Source organism: Chiroxiphia lanceolata, chromosome 13, assembly GCF_009829145.1.
Source record: "Chiroxiphia lanceolata isolate bChiLan1 chromosome 13, bChiLan1.pri, whole genome shotgun sequence".
NCBI classification, from domain to species: Eukaryota; Metazoa; Chordata; class Aves; order Passeriformes; family Pipridae; genus Chiroxiphia; species Chiroxiphia lanceolata.
Window position 1 is genome coordinate 435,098 of NC_045649.1, and position 23,066 is coordinate 458,163.

At 40.4% G+C, this 23,066-nt stretch overlaps 1 protein-coding gene across 8 annotated transcripts in view; it reads left to right on the top strand.

Moving 5' to 3' along the window:
* Positions 1 to 23,066, top strand: part of SMPD3 (sphingomyelin phosphodiesterase 3) — an 86,831-nt gene that overhangs the window by 42,201 nt on the left and 21,564 nt on the right. For all 8 annotated transcript variants that reach the window (XM_032700896.1, XM_032700903.1, XM_032700897.1 and 5 more), the window contains one exon: positions 12,051 to 13,674. In XM_032700896.1, coding sequence (XP_032556787.1) covers positions 12,340 to 13,674 — 1,335 coding nt within the window. In that variant the 5' untranslated portion in view covers positions 12,051 to 12,339. The remainder of the gene's footprint in view (positions 1 to 12,050; positions 13,675 to 23,066) is intronic.

A 23,066-nucleotide genomic window follows, 5' to 3' on the forward strand; every position in this document is an offset into this window, starting at 1 on the left:
TTGAAAAGCCACAGCTACAGCTGAGCAAGGTTTCCACCTGCCTGAATTACTTGTTGCAGATCTGTTCCGTAGATCTGTGGGTATGAGCCATTGCAAGTGGACTCAGTGAAGGACTTTCAAAAGAGGGTCCTAATTTAAATACTTGAGTTTGCAGCGTGTGCCTGTTCTATAAATGTAATGTATACATGTGTTCTGTAGCTCCAGCAAGCAGCTGTGATGTGCCTGGGGAATGCAAATAGCTTAGAGAGGCCTTGGGCAGCCCATACACATTGGCCTGTAGAGATCCATGTTAATTACAAAAGCAGTTGTTTCCTCAAAAATTGTTTGTCAGAGTTCTTGCAATTGAAAAGAGGGCTGAATGTGATAAAACAAGGCAGCTATTTGGTTTCCGAGAAATACTCACAAACATAGAATTAGTGCTTTTATTTGTTGCTGTTCTGCTTTGTTTGTTTTCAGATAATGTTGGAGCACAGAAAATCCTGGGTTGTGGAAAATGAAATATCAGTAAACCTGCATTTCAGTAACAGTTGACTTCAAAGAACATTTTTGATTCTGGAGGAGTGGTTTTGGAACTGAAGTGAATTTGCTTTGAATTTACTTGGGTTGTGTTCATGCCTTCCTTTCTTCTGCCAGCCTCTTGTAACTTCATTGATCTGTAAATGTATCAGCAGTGTATCTGGAAACATGGTATAACAAGGACAGAATTAATGTACCAAGCAGCCTGGGAAGGCGCTTTGGTGAGTTAGTGGTTTACCAACAGCAGTTTTACAAGATTAGGTTGGAGCTCTCCAACTGACCTACACGAGCTGTTTACTGAGTCTCACTGCTGAAAATCAAGTTGTGTGATGAGCTGGGTGAGCAGCGAAGTCTTACCACCTTCAGTGCCTACCAGTGGGGCTTCTTTGCCTTGGTGAGCCAGTCAGAAAGTTTCAGGATAATAAATTCAGCAAGTAATTTTGATCTCAGCTACAAAATTACTTCTTTAAATGCACAAGACACTCTGAGATACAAAGGAAAAATTATTCATGCGTGTTAAACTAGAACACAAACTTTTTAAATTTAGTAGAAGAGTTTTCTCACCTTTGGAAGGATGAAGTGGCTGGATCTTGCATATCCTGACCTTATGGCTTTTGCCCAGTAGTGTTTTCCATCCCAACAGATCAATAATCCTTTTAACCAGAATGAATAGTGTAACCAGCTGGTGGTACCTGCTCTCAGTGTCCTGTGTGAGTTCAGTGATCTCCTCCCAGGCCCTGCCCAGCTTGACAACACTTGCTACAAAATGTACCAGCAATATTTAGGGACTTTGTGGCTGTTCTGGCTGTGGGACTCTGGAGGAAATGAACATGGCTTGGAAATGAAAGCTGCTGTTCCCCAGGAGAAGGTCACTCATTTCACAGGAGCTGGGGGGCTGTGCTGGTCCCAGGGTGTCTCTGCTGCTCACAGCTGAGGGAGTTACTGCTCCTCATTGTGCTGCAACTTCTCCTTTTGGTGTGAAAAGTTTGATGTTTAATTGCACAGACATAAGTGGGTTTTCCTTACCTGCAGCCAAGACACAGTGGAATTTGAAGTTGTTTTTGTGACCTGTACAATACAGCTTTATGTCACTGCATGAGGCTTCTGGGCCCTTCCTTTTGCAGTTAACACCTGTCAGATTCATAGAACAAAACAAGAATAAAAATTAGTGTTCTCTTTTGTGAATTCCTTTCACTAGAGGAAATCCAAAGACTTTATTTTTTCAGTTTTGCTGGTGCATTTACTTCACATAACAAAAATTATCTGAGATAAAAATCTACTGTACTTTGACTCCCGTTGATAGTGAAGCTCATTACACCCCCATTATAATTATTACCCTCTTTATGTATACCTCGTTAAACACTTCAAAACTGGCATCCAGGGGATGCTGTTTTAAGAAACTATTTAAGTGATCAGGATGAATTATGTAAGATAGTAACAGTATGTTCCTTCTGCATCTCTTCAGGTCTTACAAAATTTGGGGTGCATAATAATCAGAATTATACAAATAATATTATTCCATCTAACAGTTCTCTGATACTTTCCCAGTATGCATTTGCTTCACTAAAGCAAATTTACCTCTGGGAACAGTCCTACTAAAGACAGTATAGGAGTACAAGCCCTGGCCAAACCCAAATGGCATCTCTACCTGCAATACTCAAATAAAAGTATGTCCTGAAAAGTGTAGCATAGGCAAGGGGCAGCCAGCAGAGGTAGAAATGCAACTAATAGCTATTAAAGTGTTTCATCACTGAAGTTGTACCATTCATGACACAGACTCTCAGTTGTTGGTATGTGACATCTTCAGCTGTGGAGGGAGAATCAGATAACCCCCCAAAAATAACAGTATCAGAAACGTTACCTTTCACAACTTGCACCTTTTCCTTTGGGAACTGTTCTGTTACATGCAGGAGATAATGCAAACTTGCACTGAAATATGATTTTCATTTCAGTGCTGAAGAGCTTCACTTCCAAGATCATTACGTTCAATATATGAAAGCCTGCATTTCTAGTAAAGACAACTGAATTTTTAGAAATATATTTCTGCTCTACAAAATTACTCTTAAAAACTGAATTCTGAAGTGAATCACAGGGCAAAATGATTTTATTTAATAGCAGGACAAGCCTCTGTTGGTTTGGAAGATGTAGCAAAAGGCTCTCCAGTTTAGGAATTACATTAACAGTCCTCCTGTGAATGCTGCACTGCTTAGCACTTCTATAAACCTAATAATTTGCACAGAGATTTGACATGTCTGAGAATGCTCTTTGAAAATAATGGACTGCACAGTGAGTCTGGAGAATGGAACAAGCTTGACAAATACCTCAGTGTAAATACCTTGTAAAACCAGCCCGTGTGTAACTTGCTGTGGTAGGACTGGGTGTGCAGTGGTTACTAAACCCAACCTTTTTGAAGCTGAAATTAGTTGCTTGCACTGTGAATATGGAACCAGAGCTGGCAAAGAAAAAAAAAAAAGAGAAACCACTTTGTGTTTTTTCTGACTATGTTTAAACCAAATTTCAGTGCACTCCATACTTTTCCCCCTGGAATAGCAGCATCTATCCATAGTACCTTGTCTTCTGGGTGAACAGTTGTAACAGTAAAGCTTGTCTGAGTGAATAAAAGCAGCAGGGAGAATCAGGGGTGTTTGCTTTGCATCTTAAATCTAATACTGAGATCAAGTTGTTTATACTGGGGATAGGCCTAGGTCTGTTTTGAATCAACACTTTAGATTCTCTACAGCTTTTTTATTTGGTTTGAGATCTTATTTAGACTTATACTCTAGTATATGGAAATATCATGCATGAAATACTGTGCATGAAAATCTAATCTGGAAACCCCACGCATTGGTGCACAGAGCTTCTGGTTATTTATTAAGGAACAGCTGTTTCAATTAAACATTTTACTTTCAATCATAATAAAAAACTAGTAATAGTTTGACTCAGTAGAAATGTTCAAAAGCATATTAAATATTTAAAGAATTTTTTTCTGCTGATGGCTAAGAGAAGCATCTAGTGTGCATCATCTGTTAGTGATCACACCAGAACCCTGCAGGACTTCCTTTGAAATATGTGTACAAATAATCTGCCCCTCCTGCTCCTTCTGGACAGGACACTCCCTGCTTTCATTGCAGTTGCAAGAGTAATCAAAATATGGGATGTAAAATGAAATATCTTTAGATTGTCCTGATCTTTACAAATGCATTTGATAACAGGAAAACACAGAATTTTTAAGGAAAATAAAAGTCCCCAGAACAGTAAGGAGCTCTGTATGCACATATGCATACCCTAACAAAGTAGCTGCTCATTTTGCTTCATTCATTGTTTTTTTCTTTTCAGATTCTTGTCAGGTTCTTTTTCTGGTTTATACTACTCTCTGATTTAGTGGCAGAAGTGGTAGAATGTTCCATATTTAGCACATCTTCTCTTGTTTTGTTTCTAAACAGGGACCACTCTGTTTACCAACAACACAATTTTGATATTTCAAGTATATACATAATTTTGTATATACTACAAAAAATGAGATTATTCTTGTTTCTTCCACAGAGATACAAAAAATTCTGGCTCAGAAATGAGATTCCCCTCTTCCTATCCCACCTCAAATTTTGTGTTCACTTTTTTCTACCAGATTGCCCCACAACTCGTGCCCAGCAGCAGTGATGTCTGAGCAGTGGAAATCTCTGAACACAGAACCTGAAAGGCTGAAAGCCCCAGGCAGGAGCTGGGATCTGCTCTGCCCACAGCAAACAGAGGCTCTTGGGCAGTGTGGTGCCAGGTGCCCGAGGGCTGGTTCCTCTCAGCAGTGCTGCCAGACCCCAAAGGGTGCCCTGGCACTGAACTCCTGGGCTGGGGCAGGGAGGGGTCCTGAGCACGGTGCCCGGTTTGTCAGGGAATCTGGGAAGGGACAGAGGAGGGATCAGCATTCCCCGTGTAAGGCAGTGGTTAACAAAAAGTGAAGTAAATCTTAGGATGAGTAACATACTGCAGTGCTTCTGGTTTGCATTCTTGTGAGAGGGAAGGATGTTTTTGGAGAATGCCCTTCTGGTGGCAAACACCTTAAACCAACACTGCAGGGCTGTGGAGGCCCAGCCTGGAGGGGAAGGGAGAGCACTGGATTGATTCAGAGATGTCTGTGGGTGAAAATAATGGCAAATGTCAGACTCCCACCAGCTAAGAGATTGGGTGGGATATTCTGAAATACTCATATATTGCTAACTATCTCCTTTTATGTCTTACTCTGTAAGAAGAAATGGAATTCTGAGAGGATTGGCACAGTTTAACCTACCAGTGCAGTGACATGAATTTACAAATAAGTAAACAGAATATTTTTGCTTGAATTTGTCACCATGTTTGAAAAGCTGCAAGTGTGGAGTGCTCAGAGTCATTTTTTGTTTTGTTTCGTTTTTAAAAAGAGAATTTTAATAGATTTATGTTTAACTGTTTGAAAATAGGCTGAGTATTTTTGTTGCATGTCTCGGAGCAATTTGATCTTAAGAAATCTTGAGTTTGAATTCTCGCATTGACAGTCGTAAGTTTTGGGGGAAAGATCCAGTATTTCTGTGTTGAGTTTTGAGTAATGCTGATCTTTATATGATTACCCACCATACAATTAGGTCTCTGAATCCTGAGGAAATGTGCTTTTGTCACTAGAGCTGGAAATTGCGAGTTAAGGAGTCCGGTCTCAGGGTTTCCATGAAAACCTCTTCAAGTTAAAAATTCTCTGTTTTTCCAATTTTCCAAAAGTAGAACATGAATAAATGTCCTTTAACTTTCTTTATAGGAGTAGCTGTGTTTTAGTTCAGTTGCATTGTATTTTAATTTCCTTTATAAAGTATTTTGAGAATTGGAGGTAAGCTTTTTTATAGAGAAACTGATATTTATTGGCAGGGATTTGTGTTGGATTTACTGTCAGTTAAGGTAACTTTTCTTTGCCAGCTTTAAGACCAATTTCAACAGTATAAAAATACCTACTCCAGGGAAAATTGATTACTTTAGACTTCTCTTGAGCTGTCTTGGACTAACCAGAAGTCTGAAGGCTCCAAGTGCTGCTTGAGAAAATACAGCTTTTCATTCTACAGGGAGCCTGTGCCCCCTGACAAATTCTGGGCTGGAGTCAGGCTCTGGAGGTTTGAGATGGTGAAACTTAAGTAGGAAAAATTTTATCTCCACTCCTGCATTGGGCACCCAAAGCCAATACTGTTCTGTCTCACTAAGATTTGTTAAACAAACCATCTACAAAGATCAGATTTATGTAGCCATTATTGAGTTACTCCAGCTCCTGTAAAATACGAGGCTAAAGCACACTAAAAGGTGATTTTGTAAATAGAGCCCCTTCTGTGTCTATTGTATAAACAGAGCTCAGTGTCACAGATTCTGGGGTTGTGCACTGCACTTGTCTCACTACCAAAGTACACCAAATAAGGGCTCAAAATAGAGAGTGTTTAGCTTTCCAGGTGCTGACTGAGATCACCAGCTGGGCAGATGAACTTTTGCTTTGTCTAAATCTTGCCTGATAGCAAAGCTTTTCTGAAAACTTAAAGCTGTCTGAAGTATTTGCTGTTATTTTCAGCCATTAGAGAGTATGCTATTGATTCTCTTTCTTACCAGTTCCTAAGGCCATAAATAAATAGGATTTGACACTTGGAAATATGTGATTGTCTTCCATATGAGAAGAGACAGTTCTGCTGATTAGGATATCTTGGTATGAATTCCAAGAAGTTACTCAAATAATGCAATTAAATTTATATTTTAAAGTAAATAGCCTTGCTGATCATAACTGGCATCGGTTGCTCTGTTACTTTGTTTGCATAACCAGGATATTTTTAGGGCATTCATGGCATTGGCCCCTCTAAAAAACAACAGAAACTGTCAGTCTGCCTCTATTTCCACTGAAATAAATATAATTGAAGAAAATTTCTGGTGTCCAGATTTTTAGATGAGCCTTCATGCCCTAAAATGAAGTAGAAATAAATGCCCTGGTAAAAAGTTCCCCCACAGGACATGTATTTGACTAGTCAGCTGATGTTTACAGGCTGGTATTGGTGCACTCACATTCAATAAGAGAATGCCCAAAGTTTTGGAGGTATATTTTAGAATTGGGAGTTGGTTTGGTGACGTTTCCTAGGTTTGGGTCAGGCCCCCAGGGAGTACAGCTGGTGTTCTAATACACCAACTGGCTGTTCATTGCTGGGGTCACAGCTGGGGTGTGTAAAGTAAAGAATAAACCTCTCCCAGGCTTGAAAGATAAGGTGTATCCCTTCTGCATTTAGGATTCTGCACATGAGTTTTAAACAGATAATATCTGTTGTGTCAGAGTAGAATCAGTGTTGCTTGCAGGAACATAAAAGTTGGTTTTGCAATAATGAATTCAGCTTCAATTTTCCATCCATTTTGAAAGAAAAAAGGGACAAAAGTGTCATGTTTTTAATGTTATTCAGTGGGTTATATAATAGTTCAGATAGATTTTTAACATTTGTGTGTTTCCATACATTAACATAATTGAATTTATATTTTTTTATGAAGTTTAAAACTTAATCCAGTTTAATTCAGGTAGCAGAAGGTGTGTGGGTATGATTTTTGTTCTAGGAATGTGATCTAGGACTACCAAAATGGGATGATTTGCTTTTGGAAATGAGAATCTGTTACCATGCCACACTTAACTGTCAAACACAAAGCAAGTTTTGCAGTGTGATCATAAGCAAATTTTCAGTGCTGTGAGAGAAAAGGTCCCATTTGGATTGGGGGTACATAGGGTACCATGACAGCCTGATTTCTCTGCAGCTGCAGCCACTGTTTTTTCAAATGAAGAGGCTGAGAGGCTCCCACTGCCAGTGCCTGATGGGTGCCCAGGGGTCCCTGTGTCACCCTGGTCCAACTCCAGCAGGGTGGGCTCGGGAACAGAAGGGGGCCAATGGACTCAGAGCCCTGGGTCAGGTCCCTGGAGCTGCCAAGGTTGCAGGTAATAACAGCACCATGTCTCCCTCATGTTCACCTTTTACAGAAACGTGAAGAAAGGCATCACTGAGATTCCAAAGATTCCTTTTGAAAATTTAGCCCAGGTGTTTGATACCTCCTTGTGTCGAACAGAGATTGCGCCATTGCTAATTCACAAATACTCCAGAGGCTTGAGCACCTTCATCAGTTTGGAGGGGTATTTGTTTTTTTTTCCTGCAGACATCTACTTAACTGCTGACATCACCAGTATTTAATGAGACTTGTCAATTCAAACTTCTTAATGTTCTGTTTTTTACAGGTTAGTTCAATTAAGTTAAACATCTTGTTTATGCTGACTTCTTGCCTGATGGTAGCCTGTGGACATAAAAGAGACAAGCTGCAGAGCAGCGAGGCAACCTTTGATTGCCTTCTTTAGAAAGAAAGGAGAACATTTAAGGCAGCAACTGATAAATGAACATCACAATGGCAAGTCTGCAAAAACACTTTCCTCCTTCCCTTCTCCTCCTGCCACATCCTTAGTTTGAATGGGTTCTTTGTTTATCAGTGATACACCAAATTCAGCTTCTCGTACACAGAGGGTCCACATTTTTACTAGGATTTTCATAGGCTTTAAATTGTTATTGATTGAGGTGGAAGTTAAGGTGAGCCAAAAGTTCTGTTTAATTCTCTTGCCCTGCATTGTGAACTGAGTCCCAGCCAGGATGGCAGGGCTGCAGGTCAAACATCACCTGGGAGGTGCTCACAAGGGAGCAAGAAAAGATCTCCATTAGAGCCACTGGCACTTGAGATTCTGCATCTCTGTAAGGATAGGCTGGAATCAAACATGGAAAACAGTTCATGGGGTTTGTCCTTTTGGGGGAGGGATTTTTCCAGGTGAGTTGGTTGTTGAACTAGGCTCTAATTAAAAGCATGTATAAGAATAATCATGGGGAAAACATTGAATAAAGAAAGGAGGATTTTATGAAGTGTGTCTGGGAGGAAAACCAGATGAGAACAATGAGGAAAGCAAAAATTAAGTTGTGGTTTGTCTAATAAGCAAGGATGAGAGCCTGAGTGAGAATTCCCTCAGTTATGTCATCTCAGTTACAAACACTAATTTTTGTTGTTTTGTGTGGTGTAGTGGGAGTACTGTTGTAAGATTTATTTCTTTGCTTCAAATTACACTGACAATAAGGAAATAAAGGTAACAAAAAGTCAGTACAGCCTAAACAAACTGCTTTTCTAGAATCCAACTTTAGATACATACTGCTGTGACTTCCACTGAAGACCAAGATTGTCAGGATTCAAGAAAAACTAGTTTTAATGAATCTGTGTAAATTACTATGTCAAGTTACCTATAAGGTAACTTTCCAAATCAGTCATTTCAGCAGTTTTATTCATTTTTTAAAAAAATAATTGTTCTGCCAGTGATTTACAAGTATTTTTAAAAATACAGATGAGGTATTACTTTGAAGAACTTTGAAGAAATCTTAGTTGTCTGAATTTGAAAGTGTATTTTAGTTTCTAAGCAAAAGGAAGTTAAAACTTTTCTGACCATTTCTAGACTGTCTGCATAACCTTATTATGGCAACTTTTCTTGTTTTGCCTCTCTTTCTCTACCACTTGTTGACTTGTACAGTCCTTTGTTTAGTTTGCAAGCGATGTTGGAGCTGGGAACATGTCTTTTGATCTATGGTGTGTCTAGCATACTTCTGGGCATAATTATAATCATAAAAATCTTTCAAACCTTTCTGCCTGATGTCTTGTTATCACTGAAGTTGAGATGTTTTATACTGCCACCATAAAAAAAATTAAATAGTCTATTTTTAGCCTTCAAACACTTAGAAAGTAATAAAAACAACTAAGCAAGACTGCAGTTTACGTCTTTGTAGCATACAAAAATATCTGTTTCATTACAATATCTTAAATTCTCCCTTAATCTCTCAAAGCCCTATGAATAAAGCGTTGGATTACCAAGTAATGCCCTTCATCAGAGGAATTAGGCACTTTGGCTTTAGGCTCCATCTGAACCGTTGCATTAGCAGAGATGTCACTGACGTCATGTTTGCCAAGGGCCAGTGGACTCACACGGTGCCTTCCCTCACCCTTTAAGATCTTGTGGAGATAAAATCTGGCTCTCATGACTCTCTTAATTCTGTTTTTTTGCGTGGCTTTGAGACACCAGTATGCCTGTGACTTTGCAGCAAACAGCCAGTGAATCTGTAACAGAGCTTTGGCAAGTGTGTGATTTCCTTCATCTGTAAGTGTAATAAATCAGGATAATAATTTACTTGGAAGAAGAGTGCTTTTAATTAGGATCTTGATGTGTCCATGTCTTCTGTCTCCAATATGCAAAAATGTAAAGGACATCCAGCTAATGATTCTGATCTCCTTTTTCTCCAGCAATGAGATCTTAAAACTTGCCAGAGTTTTTAAACTTCTGTATCATTAGTTGTGGGGATTCTATGAGAATTCATGAAATAAAATGGATGGAATACATCTCTGTACTCAAATCCCTATTGCCTCTCCACTTCAGCAGGCTGGCAGTGAGGAATACAGCTGGCACCTGGTCAAAAATTGTCCTGATTTCTGAAGATACTCTCCCTTTTTAAGGCAGAGGAAGTGTAGGAGTCTCCAATGTGGCCTTGAACCATCGTTCAGTCTTTAATGTTCACAAAGAATTAAGTTCTTGCTAAAAGTTCTTAAAACAGACCTCAGTCAAACAATTTGCTTTCTGACATTTGCTGTGCAGTCTTACCCCCAAAGCATTTGTGATGGCATTCATTGCTCTTCCTTTGTTGCTAACACACACGTGTGATCTGCAGGAAGCAGGAATTGTTCCATACTGTATGTCCCCATCAGCTGGATAATTGCTCTTGTGAGCTATTTTAGTGAGGCATTTCATGGTTTGCTGGGCAGCTGTTTATCTTGCAGATTATTGACACTGCAGTCCATAACAGAACTGGCAAGAGTTGTGTTGGATTGATTTGGGGTTTTTTTGACTTCAGCACATCATTGAGCAGCGTTGGCTGCTCTATCTACAAATTGTCACCTGATGTCGTGTTCCCTTAGGAGTTGTAACACCCTGTCATCATAGACTTAAAACACTTATCTATGGAAGACCAAATTAGGCAAATTTTTATGGATCCATTGTGCTTCTGCATTTTTTGTGGTGTGTTGTTTTAAAATAGTAGAAGTCAAATTGACCTTATGTTCTGCAACACAGCTGCAGCTTTCACCAGGCAGGTTGTCAGCCTGGAGGTTGGACTGTAAGGTTTGTGGTTTGTCCTCACTTCACAGATCCCAAACCCGATGTTCTGTTTACCCTTGGCACTGCTGTAAACAAGAACCCTTCTGGTCTGTTGCTTTTAGAAAGCATTTTAAGTATCCAAAACAGAATAACTTCTTTATGTTTTTTTCTTTTCTAATGGTAATTACATTATTCAGGTAGGTTTTAAGTTATTTTTTCTATCTGATATGTCGATTCCAAAGTCTCTTTTAGCGTTTTTACTGAAGAGTCCTAAAAATCATTCAGGAAAACAAATCTGCTAGGCTTCCCTCTATTATCAACATCCCAAAATGCCTTTGGCAATAAGCAAATGCCAAGCATTTGTTATTTGGCACTTGACTTGTCACTCAATTCTTTGAACTCAAACATGTTGCATGAGTTTGTTAAAGTTATGCTTAGCTAACAATTGAAACAAAACAAAAAACCCCCTTCCTCCATCCAGCCTTTCCAATCTCCATCTAAATAGCACCATCAGGGCAAAACTGCCCGGGACAGTCCAGCCCTTGCAGTGACTGGTGCTGGCAGAGGGTGCAGCCACAGCAGGGCTGTCACTGCCCTTGGGAGGCTGTGGGTGTGTTGTGGCACAAAAACAGCTCCTTTTTCTTCTACCCTCCCCCCCACACTTTTTTTAATCAGGTTTTGGTGATCTTTTCCTGGTATCAGTAGGTGTGTATTTATTACACATCGTTGGATCTCTGGACATTCTCCCTGAGGTCTCTGAGATCGTTCCTTGCATGCCCAGGACACAGAAGTTAAAAGCAGTTGTGTTATGGTCCCACCATCCTTTTCAACACGGGCACTTTCTGACTCTTTCTTCGCCACAGGATTTGAGTACCAACTATTTTGTTTTGCTTTTGAAGGTGTTTATAGCTTTGTCCCCACACAACCTGATTTTTCTCATTCTATTTTAAAATTTGATTTCTACCTCTAGTCAGTTTTTGTTACAAGGCCCTGTCACTATCTTACCAGATTTTTCTTCCTTTTGTAAGATCACGCCCCTAAAAATTTGATGTCTTTGGTTAATCTTGACATTTACTAAATACCTCAGGTCAGAATTTCCCAAGTGGTAAGACAGCTTTTGAAAGACCTAATCTCTCTTCAGAGGAAAGACGTGAAACTGTGATTTACACTTGATTAGTATTGTTTCCTTCAGAGCTGAAAATTGGAATTTAAAAACAATAATGTAAATGACAATTAATGTATATTTTGATTAAATATTCCTTCTACATAATAAGCTTTTAATTGTTGTGAGAAAATCTGAATCTGCTTTAAACTTCCAATAACCATTACATGTGTTTTGTCTTTTTTTTTATAGGTTTCCCTTTTGCCTCTGGAGTGTTTCATTATGGCAGCCCCCAGTGAACAATGACATCCTTTGACAAATATAGGTGCCAAAAAGCCAGACGAAAACAGTGGCCTTGTTTCATTTTCACTCCAACACAGTGAAATGGTGCTCTTAAAGTTTTGTTATTGACTCTCACTGGAAAAAAACCAAAACTCCTGACTGGACCTTTTTTCCCCAGCTCTCTCCCAGTGTTCTTATGGATGCTTGACACAGTGACATCATGTAGTAGGCCCTGAAGTGTTGTTGTAATTGAGCTGCAATGGTTTTGTACACTTCTCCCTTTCCCAACAGCTTTCTGTCAGTTCTGCATTCTTTCTCCTGGGGCCTGATTTTCCCATGTTACTGGCTGGCAGACAGGCTCGTGGGCTCTTTTGTTCCAACCACCTACGAGAAACGGCAGAGAGCAGATGACCCCTGCTATTTCCATGCCCTCTGCATCATCATCACCACTCCCATCTACCTGGCACTGCTGGCAGCCTCTCTCCCCTTCGCTCTCATCGGCTTCTTGCTCTGGTCCCCGCTGCAGTCGGCCCGGAGGCCGTACATCTACTCCAGGCTCCGAGACAAGCACCGTGCCGATGGAGCCACGCTGCTCACCGAGTGGAAGGCTGCAGGGAGCGGGAAGAGCTTCTGCTTTGGCACTGCCAACGTTTGCCTGCTGCCCGATTCGCTGGCAAGGTTCAATAATGTTTTCAATACGCAGGCGAGGGCTAAAGAGATCGGCCGGAGGATCCACAACGGGGCCAGCAGACCCCAGATCAAAATCTACATAGACTCTCCTACCAACACCTCCGTCAGTGCCGCCAGCTTCAGCAGCCTGGCCTCCCCCCAGGGGGGAGAGAACACCAACCGTGCTGTTAACGCTGGCATCAAAAGGACAACGTCAATGGAGTACAAAGGAGACAATTCTGGCTCAAACAACAGTGAGGAGAGAGAAGAGAAAGGTGGAAGTGGAGAGCCAACTGAGGGAGAAGAAAACACTTGCATTGTCCGTATCAATGGGGAGGACAATGGCCACATGTCAGACCCAGAACCAGACACCGTCAATGGCCGGGCTCACGCCAGCGGCCCAGCAGAGCCCTCGCTGGAGGGGGATGCAGAGATCTCAAAAACACCCAACCACAAACAGAAGGAAGGAGATTCCGGGAGCTTAGACAGCTACTCTGCCTCACGAGAGTCCCTGGTGAAGGTCCGTGCTGGAGATGGCACCGTGGACCAAAGCACTGTCAACAACAAGCTCCTCTACAAAGCTTCCATCATGAAGAAAACGTCGGTGCGGAAAAAGAAACACACGGACGAGACCTTCGACCATGAGATCTCTGCTTTCTTCCCTGCCAACCTGGACTTTCTGTGTTTGCAGGAAGTGTTTGACAAAAGAGCTGCGGAGAAGTTGAAAGAGCAGCTCCACCACTACTTTGAATACATTGTCTATGATGTTGGGGTCTACAGCTGCCACGGCTGCTGCAGCTTTAAGTTTGTGAACAGTGGCCTGCTCTTTGCCAGCCGCTATCCTGTCATGGATGCTGCCTATCACTGTTACCCCAATGGAAGAGGAATGGACTCCCTGGCTTCCAAGGGAGCCTTGTTTCTCAAGGTAAGAGCCTTTTTGAAGCCACAAATATTGACTCTATATATGTGAGAAGTTATAAAGTTAAATTACTTTCTCCTTTCTGTTAAGAGTTCAGAGGCAATATTCAGATTTAGATTTCCTGATATAACCTATATATGGGTCCTGTAACCTAGACACTGTATTAAAATGATGGATGTGCATGAAATAATGAGGGACTTTTGGAGGTAGAACTCAAGTATAATTTTATAAAGTCAAAATTTGAAGTAGTTTTCATGTAATTTTAGTTTATTTCTTTGCAGAAATATCTGTAAAAAAATGCCCGAATTCTAAGCTTCATAACATTAGCACAGTGCAACGGGTGTTACTGTTGGAAACCAGCTTATGCTTGTTGTGTGCTTGTCTGGCAATCAAAAGACAATTAAAAGTCTAAATGCCAGTATAATAAAACTGAAAGAATTGCAGTGAAATATATGGCTACTTCTCTCTCTTGGTTGCAAAAGGATTAGTAAGGAAAGATAGGAAGAGTAAACAAGAGAAAAGAAGTGCCTGGAACACTGGGGAGCACAGAGCTTTTTTGCTTTATTAACACAGTTTACTTAATTAACTAATGGTAGAGAGAACAGGAAGCCTGGGGTTATATGTCTGTAAATCATGAAAAGCAGAAATGAAAGTCTGCATGCAGTGATTTGCTTTTCCAAGACTAGTGGCTGTTTGTGCTCAGTTCTTGGGAGAATCTGGCTGGTCTCTTTCTAAACTGGAGAGAAGTCTCTTCTAATTTGTGAATACTGGATCTCAGATTTTGTGATTTAGTCACAGTTTGGAATAGGTTTCCCTAACTAAACCCTGAACTTTTTTCTAATGCTAGTAAAGTACACCAGGTGCTCAAATTATATGTACTTTCTAGTCCCAAGTCCTCAACATGAGCCGTTAGTAGCCATTAAGAACATGGACTGTGAATAAGGATCAGTGTGGGGTTTTGTACCCCCTGTTTGTAATTTGTAAACAATGCAAAAACTTGATATTGTGGTTTGTGTAAAAAAAAAAAAGCAAATATTAGATTTTGCATTCTGATAATAGTTCACTATTTCACATACATTTGACATAAAAGCCTATCCATATCTGAATACAGACTTCCAAACACTGGGTCTAAGCTTTCTGTGCTATACTCTTATGTGTTTATAAACAGCAACAACTTAGTGTTTTCATCATAAAGTGCTGCAAGCAAAAAATGGCCATAGATGTTGTGCAGTATAAACACTACTGGGGTCACAAAGACTACCCTTCAACATATGCACAGAGTGGGGATTAGGAGATTAAAACCAATCTGTTTTCAGCTGCCCACTGCTGAGTCATTGATTTGCCACCCAGCTAGGCAGGCTGCAATGTCTCCATTTCTCTTGCAGAAAATTAAGCCTCTTTTCAAAATTCCACTGGGATGATGAACTTAATTATGGATCCAAGTAGTTAAATAATGTTACAGTTGAGCAGGGAATAGAGACCAATTATTATGAAGATTCAAAGACTACTCCGTTCTTTTAAATATAACAGAATTCTACCCAGCCAAAAAACCATTTTTTCTCCTCTCTGTGTCATTTTGACATACTGTGCTTCATTCCTAAAATATTTTTCATTCTGAGTTAAGTCTGTCTTGATATGAAATTACTTTCTGTCTTAATTATACATTAAGTGATCATCGGTCATTTCTTTGACAGCAACAGTAAGAAAAAAAGTAGGAATATTTAATTTTATCTTTGAAATAAAGTAGGTTTGAAGGTTGTTTTTCTTGATGTAGTTCTTAATCAGCAACTGAGCGTGTGTGAACTCCAGAGACAAAAGCTACAGTAAGTAAAAGCCTGGTTTATTTTTGAAGTCAGTGAGAATCAATCCATTAACTTCAGGAGCCTCGAGGTCTCACACTGGGGTAGCAAAAGGTATCAGAACTCTGTTTGGCAGAGTTCTAGCCAGCAATGGACAGCTTATACCCCTGTTTTTAGGTGGTAGTTTTCCTGGCTCTTACAGCATTTTGAATGTATATAATACAAGCCAGTCCTACATTAGAGTTTCTCTCAGTTTGGTTTTAAAGAAAGTAAGAGAGCCTTGCAGAACAAGGGAACCCTAATTGCTTCCCATTCCAGAGTGGAATGGAGTTGAGTGTCTCTGTCTATGCAAACTCTGTGTTTTTAAGCTCCTGACTCCTGTGGAAAGCACGGTGTTTCCATTGCTGAAGTAGAAAAGGCAACAACTGAGTGTTGTTTTGGAAGGATACTTGTGAAGACTGTTCCCCTTGCACAGCTTCCATCTCTGAGTAAAGGAGCAATTGCTCTCCATGTTGGTTAAAACCAAAAAGTTGTGAAAAGTGGTGATTGAGGGGAGACAAGACTTTCTTGTTTTGAAAATGTGGATAAAGCCAGTCAATGTTTCCGCTCACTGGGAGGATGAAGCCTTTATTCAAATAATTCTGAGCCTCAAGACAGTCTCAACATCTAAATTCAGAAGAATGTTCAGAGAAAGAAACTGATTCTTGTTTGATAAGTATGATTTGTCTCCTTACTATAACTGTTAAGGAGATAAATTAAAGGTCTCAGAACTAAATATTCAATGAAAGTTTAAATATTTTAAAAAAGACAAAACTATTTTGGGGGACTCATGTCCCAAAACAGACCCCTATTGCCCAGGTACAAGGGTTTTGCACTTTTTTACATTTTTGAATGTGTTCTGTTTCCAGTGAGGAGGAAATGATTTTCCATTGCTACCCTTTTCCCTGCCCTATCTTCACTATCTAAATTGTAAAGTTCAGGTAGAGACTTGGAAGGATTTGAGAGATGTACTTAGTCATAGAAAATTATTTTACCTGAGAGATTTACAGAGCTCAAGGATTATTATTAGTAGCTCTAATAACAATCAGCTCTTACCTACTTGCTCTTCATTCCTACATCTCAGGGTGCTTAATGAAGAAAGGTCAATACCTGCTTAATAGAAGGAGAAACTAAAGCACGGGAAGGGAGAGTGATTTGATTGTGGCTTAACACCTCCAGTGTCACAACCAAGGAATGAAGTTGGAAATAAATTCCAGAGGCTTTTGGCACTGTTTAGTGCCTTCTAACAGCTGTCTGCAGACCTGTGCAAAGGAAGCTTTCGGAGCCTTGGTCTGTTCTCCTCCCAGAGGTGTCTGCCACAAAGGGGGCTGTTGTTGGTGTTCTCCTGACAGAGGTCACAGGCTGGTTTTTCCATCTGATGTTGATGCTTTCCAGGTCAGGGGGAAGACATGAGGATGATGTAGTTGTGAGTAGCTGTTGTGTAAAGTCCATTTCTGCAAAACTGGAGCACTGATTTACATTGAGCACTTGGAACTCTTCAGACTCTACCAGTGTTTCTGCCTCTGATCTGAGGGTCTCATTGGGATGTAAGAGGGACATGGTCACAGGAAAAATAGCATATAATAAGGGGGAAATGTCACTTACATCCAAGTGACAGTTTCATGTCTGAAGTGTTAAACCACTGTTCCTAGTTGCCACTAAAGACTCGGAGGAGAAGTTAGCAAATACATAAATCAGCCAATCCATTTTCTTCCTCTGACAGGCTGGGCCCTTGGGAGACTCTGCCGTGACTCTGTTCCAGCATTGCATTTCACATTAATTTAAAATGCCAAAGAGAAGAGCCCTTGAGTCTCCTTTGGAGGTTTTCTAACTCCCAGTGCCTGTGCTGCAGACAGAGGTGGGGAGTGGGGCTGGCACAGATGCTGTGCTGGGGATTCCAGCTGGAGGCTGGCTGGGATGTGTCTGGAACGTGGGCACACTGCAGTGGGCTCAGCTACTCTGCAGCCATTGCTTGGACACACCTATAATGCTAATTCACAGTGCTTTGGATGAGTTTAAAGGGAGTTTTAAAACACACATCCTTTTCAGAAACTGGATGTTCATTTTGCAGTCAAATCAAGTTTAAAAGCTGTCAGTGAGTGCTGAGCAGCAACTGTGTAATGCCTCACCTGTCTGTAGTTTACTGGGTTTCAAACTTGCAACATCCCTCTTTAGACAGAAGATTTAGTGTGGAGCCTTCTTAGTTCCACTGTCTGTCAGGGCTGCTGTGTCAGTTTGGGACAGTGGTGCAACAAAAGAAAGCATCCTTAACTTGGCCTGATGAGTTTGTCCATATTTTTCCAGGTGTATCAATCTAACAAAAACTCACTTCTGCTGACAAATTGTGCCTCTCTTATTCTTACATTGTAATAGCTGTAACTGTAATGTAAATCTAAGCTATACAAGACATGTAAATGCATACATGGGGTAGGGAGGTGAGTGAAAGAGGTATCATTCACAATGGCTATCAGCTGAAGAGAGGTTTTGGAGGATTTTTCCTCCCAATGAAACTGGGAGATACAGAAGTATTTCATGTAGAAGGCTGCCCTTCCTACCGTTCTTAGTAGGAAATTATTCTGATTTTTGACATCTGCCAAGAGAGCACATTCTAGCAAAAATAAGAATTCTCACGTAAAACACAGTATGTGAATATAAAGCAAAACTACAGTCTGATGTGGGTAGTTTGAACACTTAATAGTATTTTTAAAAATCAAAAGAAATCAAGGAAAAAGATGTCTTGTAGATTTTGCTAAATTTCTGGAAGAATTTGTTTTTAATTAATATTCATTCCTAAGGTTATTAACAGATTTACTTTTCAAATTCTCTGAAAATTAGTGCTGTTCTCAGGGAGTACAGGAATTGTTCAGGGAACATGTTATTATTCATTGCTTAAAGGAAACCTAGCAACCTTTGCTTTGTGTGCAAAGCTCAACTTGTTTTCCAAAGAGCTGATATGGTGGTAACAGATGGCAGAAGGAGCAGCAGCTCTGATTGCAGAACTGCTTTGAAGCACAGTTTTTACTGTTTTCTCCTCCTGAGGAACCTGCTTCGTGTGAGACAGTGAGGGTTCCCTGAATTACCCTCTGTGGTTCCCTGGTTTCTGTTCCTGGTGCAGACACATTTCCTGGGTACTTTGGCTGCCTTTGCTGTCCCAGCCAGCCGGGGGGTGTGTCTGGCATTGGGGGGATGGCACAGGAAGGGCAGTGGCTGCTCTCTGACCCCACTGAAACAACAGGGAGACTTTTCAGTGCTTAGATTTTCTTGTCCTTGATCAGTTGTCCAGCAACTACAGTTATCCCAAGATGTATAAAAGAAAGGTCTAGTGCTGCTCCTGAATTTGTTTAGATGACTCTAAAGCTGTGCCATTTAAGGCAGAAGGGTAACCTAAACATTTTCCACAGGCTCAGTTTCTGCTGAAAAATGTTAATGTAGGAATTGGATGGAGTCCAATAAACTGCCTGAGACTTTTTATAAAAAGAACAAAAAGACCCTACCATGGCACTGTACCATGGTCCTTCACTTTGTTATAATTAATGTTACTAATCATGGTCTTTTTCCCCTTCATTAAGGGGGACAAATAAAAACTGTTGTGCATATTGAAATACAGATTTGAGAGAATGTGAGCTGTGGGCTTTATCCTCTTCAGAAGAGGAAGAGCCTACATTCATGGCACCAATTTACAGCTGCTTTCCCTCACATATAAGCTTAATGAACCTTTGCAAAATAACAGGTTCTCTGAGTTCACAGTACAGTAATTGTTGTAACATGGCAGGTGGGGAAAAAGAGGATTCTGAAATGATCAAGAGCAAATGTAGGTAGAAAGAATTACAGAACACCACACAGAATTTTGAGCTGACTTCTATAACATTTTAAAGTTCTTTAATATACTTAAATAACATATTTATAATAATAAATTAGTGTCTTCTTTAGAAGCTGCTACATATTTCTGAAGGCAAAAGGCAGAGCTGTCAAAAGACTAAAAATAAGCTCGATCTTTTTACACTGTCTAAGCATACCAAAATTACATCTTTCTTGGGAGTTAGGACTAATCTAAGTCATCTCTGTGGGACAGGAATATTTGAATTGGGAATGTGATTATCTGCAAGTTCTCCTTGGTATCTTCTCTGAGCAGTACCAGGAGTGAGGACAGGGTTTGACTGGTTTTCCAGGGAGTTTCTTAGTGCCTGCTCTCCTTGCTTGTCTTGGAAAAGCACTAAATGGGAACACGGGCTGGGAGGGGTTGATACAGTTACAGAAGGTTACAGAAATGTTGTACTGGAAAGGTGGAAACTGTACTTCCTTTTCTCTTCCTCACTCTATCTGCTCCTTATAATTCCATGGGATTACATAATGATATCCCACAGCAGGAAACAGAGGGGCACAGACCCTGTTAGCACATCCTGGAGCATCAGCCTCAGAGGTCTGAGCCTGGAGAGCGTGTGGAAATATCACTCCTTGTGCTTGTACAGTTGCTTTATCCACAGTAATTCAGTTGAATCTCAGCCTTCTGCATTTTTAATGGAGCTTCCCTTGAACTTAAACAATATTGGCTCCATATGGTGAGATGAACGTTTCTGTGGGAGTCAGTCCCTGTCACACCGACTGTAAATTCTGTTTCTGGGCCCTGCTCTTCCTCTCTGTCTGGGGTGTTTTATTTCCAACACAAACAGTTACTCCAGGCCCCGGCAGATGATTCTTTACAAATGCAGGGTTCATGCTTTTGTTTTTAGGGGGAGAGGTTTTCCCCCCGAGCATGCAGGGGTGCTTTCAGCCTGGCTAGTTTGCCTCTGTAATATGAACATCATTAGTTTGGTTCTTGTTGTGACTGTGAATTTGTTTGCCATAGAGCTCTGCACTTTGGAGACTTACCCTCTTCAGAAGAGGGTTGCAGGAAGCAGTATTACATGTCGCATTTATTTCAGTGGCAAAATGACACCTTCATGGTCACCTGAGCAGGTGAAATGGGTGGGTTTGCTCATTCACAGGCCAAGATGTGATTAAATTGTAAGGGCTGAGGCTGGAGCTGGGCTGGTGGATCCTGTCTCCTGAGGGAGTCTGAGGGTTTCAGTCAGATTATTGACCTTTCCCAGCCTGGCTTTATTGGCTGTGTGTAGGTTGTGGGGTGACAGACTCTGGGGAGATCCTTTTCTAGGAGTTTGCCAAAATTTTAGCTCTCTTCCTGTTTGCATGGCAGGGTTTGCTTCCCCTGAGGGAAGAGGCAATGGCAAATGCTTGGACTTGTACATTACCCTTCCTTTTAAGGGTACACATTTAAGAAACTGTCTGCTTTATTTTGGGTTTTTTTGAATGACTCCCTCCTGGCAATGTGAAACTTCTAGAAAATGTCACTAAAGGTTAAATTCTCCTCAAAACAAACCTTTTGTTTTTGTCTACATATTACTGGTCAGTATTTGAGACTCTGGTTTGATTCTTTAATCAAGTGAGATATCTCATCTATGGCATGGCCCAGATTTTTAATCATTAAAGAACATTTCCTTCCAAGCATTTGATGATTTACTAACACAGCAATGATATGTTTGAAGCTGGTTTTCAAGCTGTCATTGAAATACCCCAGTACTGAGGTAGCATTTCTCTGGGTTTTGTTTAAGTATCTGTTGATGCTTTTCTTGACATCCAGATGCAGTAGAACTGGTTTGCACTGCTGGGACAGATGTGTGTAAACATAAATGTTAGAGAGGAGGTATTTGTCAGGTTTGCAGCTTTGTGTACTTACTATACTAGCATGGTATCCACAGGAGATGTGCAGGGTTTTCCAGTTAGCTCAGAAAATTCCCATGATAGCAAGCAATGGGATTGAATTTAAAGTTAGCTCTAAAATTGCAATTGTTGCTACTAATTAATTTTTTTTTCTTGTCAACAAGAATCTTTCTGCCATAACCTTGCTGGCTTGATTTCTTTCATGAGCAGTTTACTACCTGATAGCAGTCTCAGTGGAGGGCAAACCACTCCTTAGTCCATACAGGACTGGATTTTGAAAAACAATTCTGGGAATATACACAATTTTGCATAGTACAGAACAGTCCCAGCATGGTCTCTCCAACAGATTGTACTACTATGCTATGGCATTGAGATGAAATCTTTTAATAGAAAGGACTTGATGTCAAGTACTTTTGTGTGCTTGACAGTCAGTACTTGGAAAATAAAAATTCAGAGCTGTCAGTTTTGCACTTATTTATTTAATTTACAGGCAGGGGACAAATGTAAATATGTAGCAGCAGAAACTGGCATTTTGGATTCCAAACACACCCTTAGTAGGCTTTCCCCATTAAGGGAAAAAGCCTCTTTCCCATCTGTAATGAGCTTTTAACACCCTCCTCCCAAAAGCAAGCAAAATGTGATGGTATAACAGGAATCTGAATCCAGTCTTAGCTTACCAGTGTTTGACTGGTTTGATTATTGCAAATGTTGTGAAAGTTAGAGTATATTTTGCATATTTCAGCATAATTTTGAAAAATGCTAATTTGTTTATGTGAAAATTATATAACTGGGACACTTTATTAAACTGCAGATAGATTCTCTCAGTTTTAATTTTACCTCTAGGTAACATTATAGTTTAACAAGACATTACATACGATTTTTTCCCCTTGTAATAATTATCCTATTTTAAAGCATTGGGACTTTATATTTAGATATTACCTTCCTGTACGTTTCCATAGACATAGAAGAGTTGTTCATGGCACAACTAAGACTATATGGTGATTTTTAGAAATCAGTATCAGAAGCAGTTCTCTGCAGAAGGTTAATTCAGTGCCTGTGTTATTGACACAGAACTACTGATGCAGGGCAGTTGAGGTGAACTCAAGTCAGGCTTATGGTGAAGGAGCCACTCTGGCTTGTTTATTTACATATATTTTCTTTGTAAATGTGAGTTCAGAGAGTTCTTCTGTGTTAAGCAGCAAAAATTATGCTTGTGAAGTGCTGAGTTGGTGTGGTGGAAGCAGAACCCTTGTGCCAAGATCCACGTTGCAGCTGGACTGAAGGCTCAGCGTTGTCTTCTGTGACTGCCACGTTGAGTCACCACAATATAACATACCCTGGGACATGGAACAGTCTAAAAGTAGCTACAGCAGTTGGCCACACAAAAGAATGTTTTTATGCAGAATTACAGGGCTTGTAATATCCCAGAGGTCGAGTAGTTTTCCTGTCTGCACAACCCACAGTCCATCTGTGAAATACCAAATTAGATTGAATAAACAGATTTTTCTTACTATTTTACTTCAGATCATATTTAATGTAGTAGTGCCTCTACTGTAGCTGGGAACTGACGAGGACCCTGCAAAGGTATTTATTTACTTTCCTAGTAGTGGTCACAAATATTTGCCTCCATTATTATACACCAGATATACTCTGCTTCATGGTTTCCAACAATACTGCCACTGAAAAGAAACCCCAAACCCCCCGAAGCTAAAAAAGCTGGAGGAAATGTGAAATCCGTGAGGCAAGCTGCCCTGGATGCACTTCCATGCAGGCACGTTGGGATGATGTTGATGATGTGATGGTGTTGATGTGCTCAGCTCCTGAGCTCTGGGTGTGCCAGTG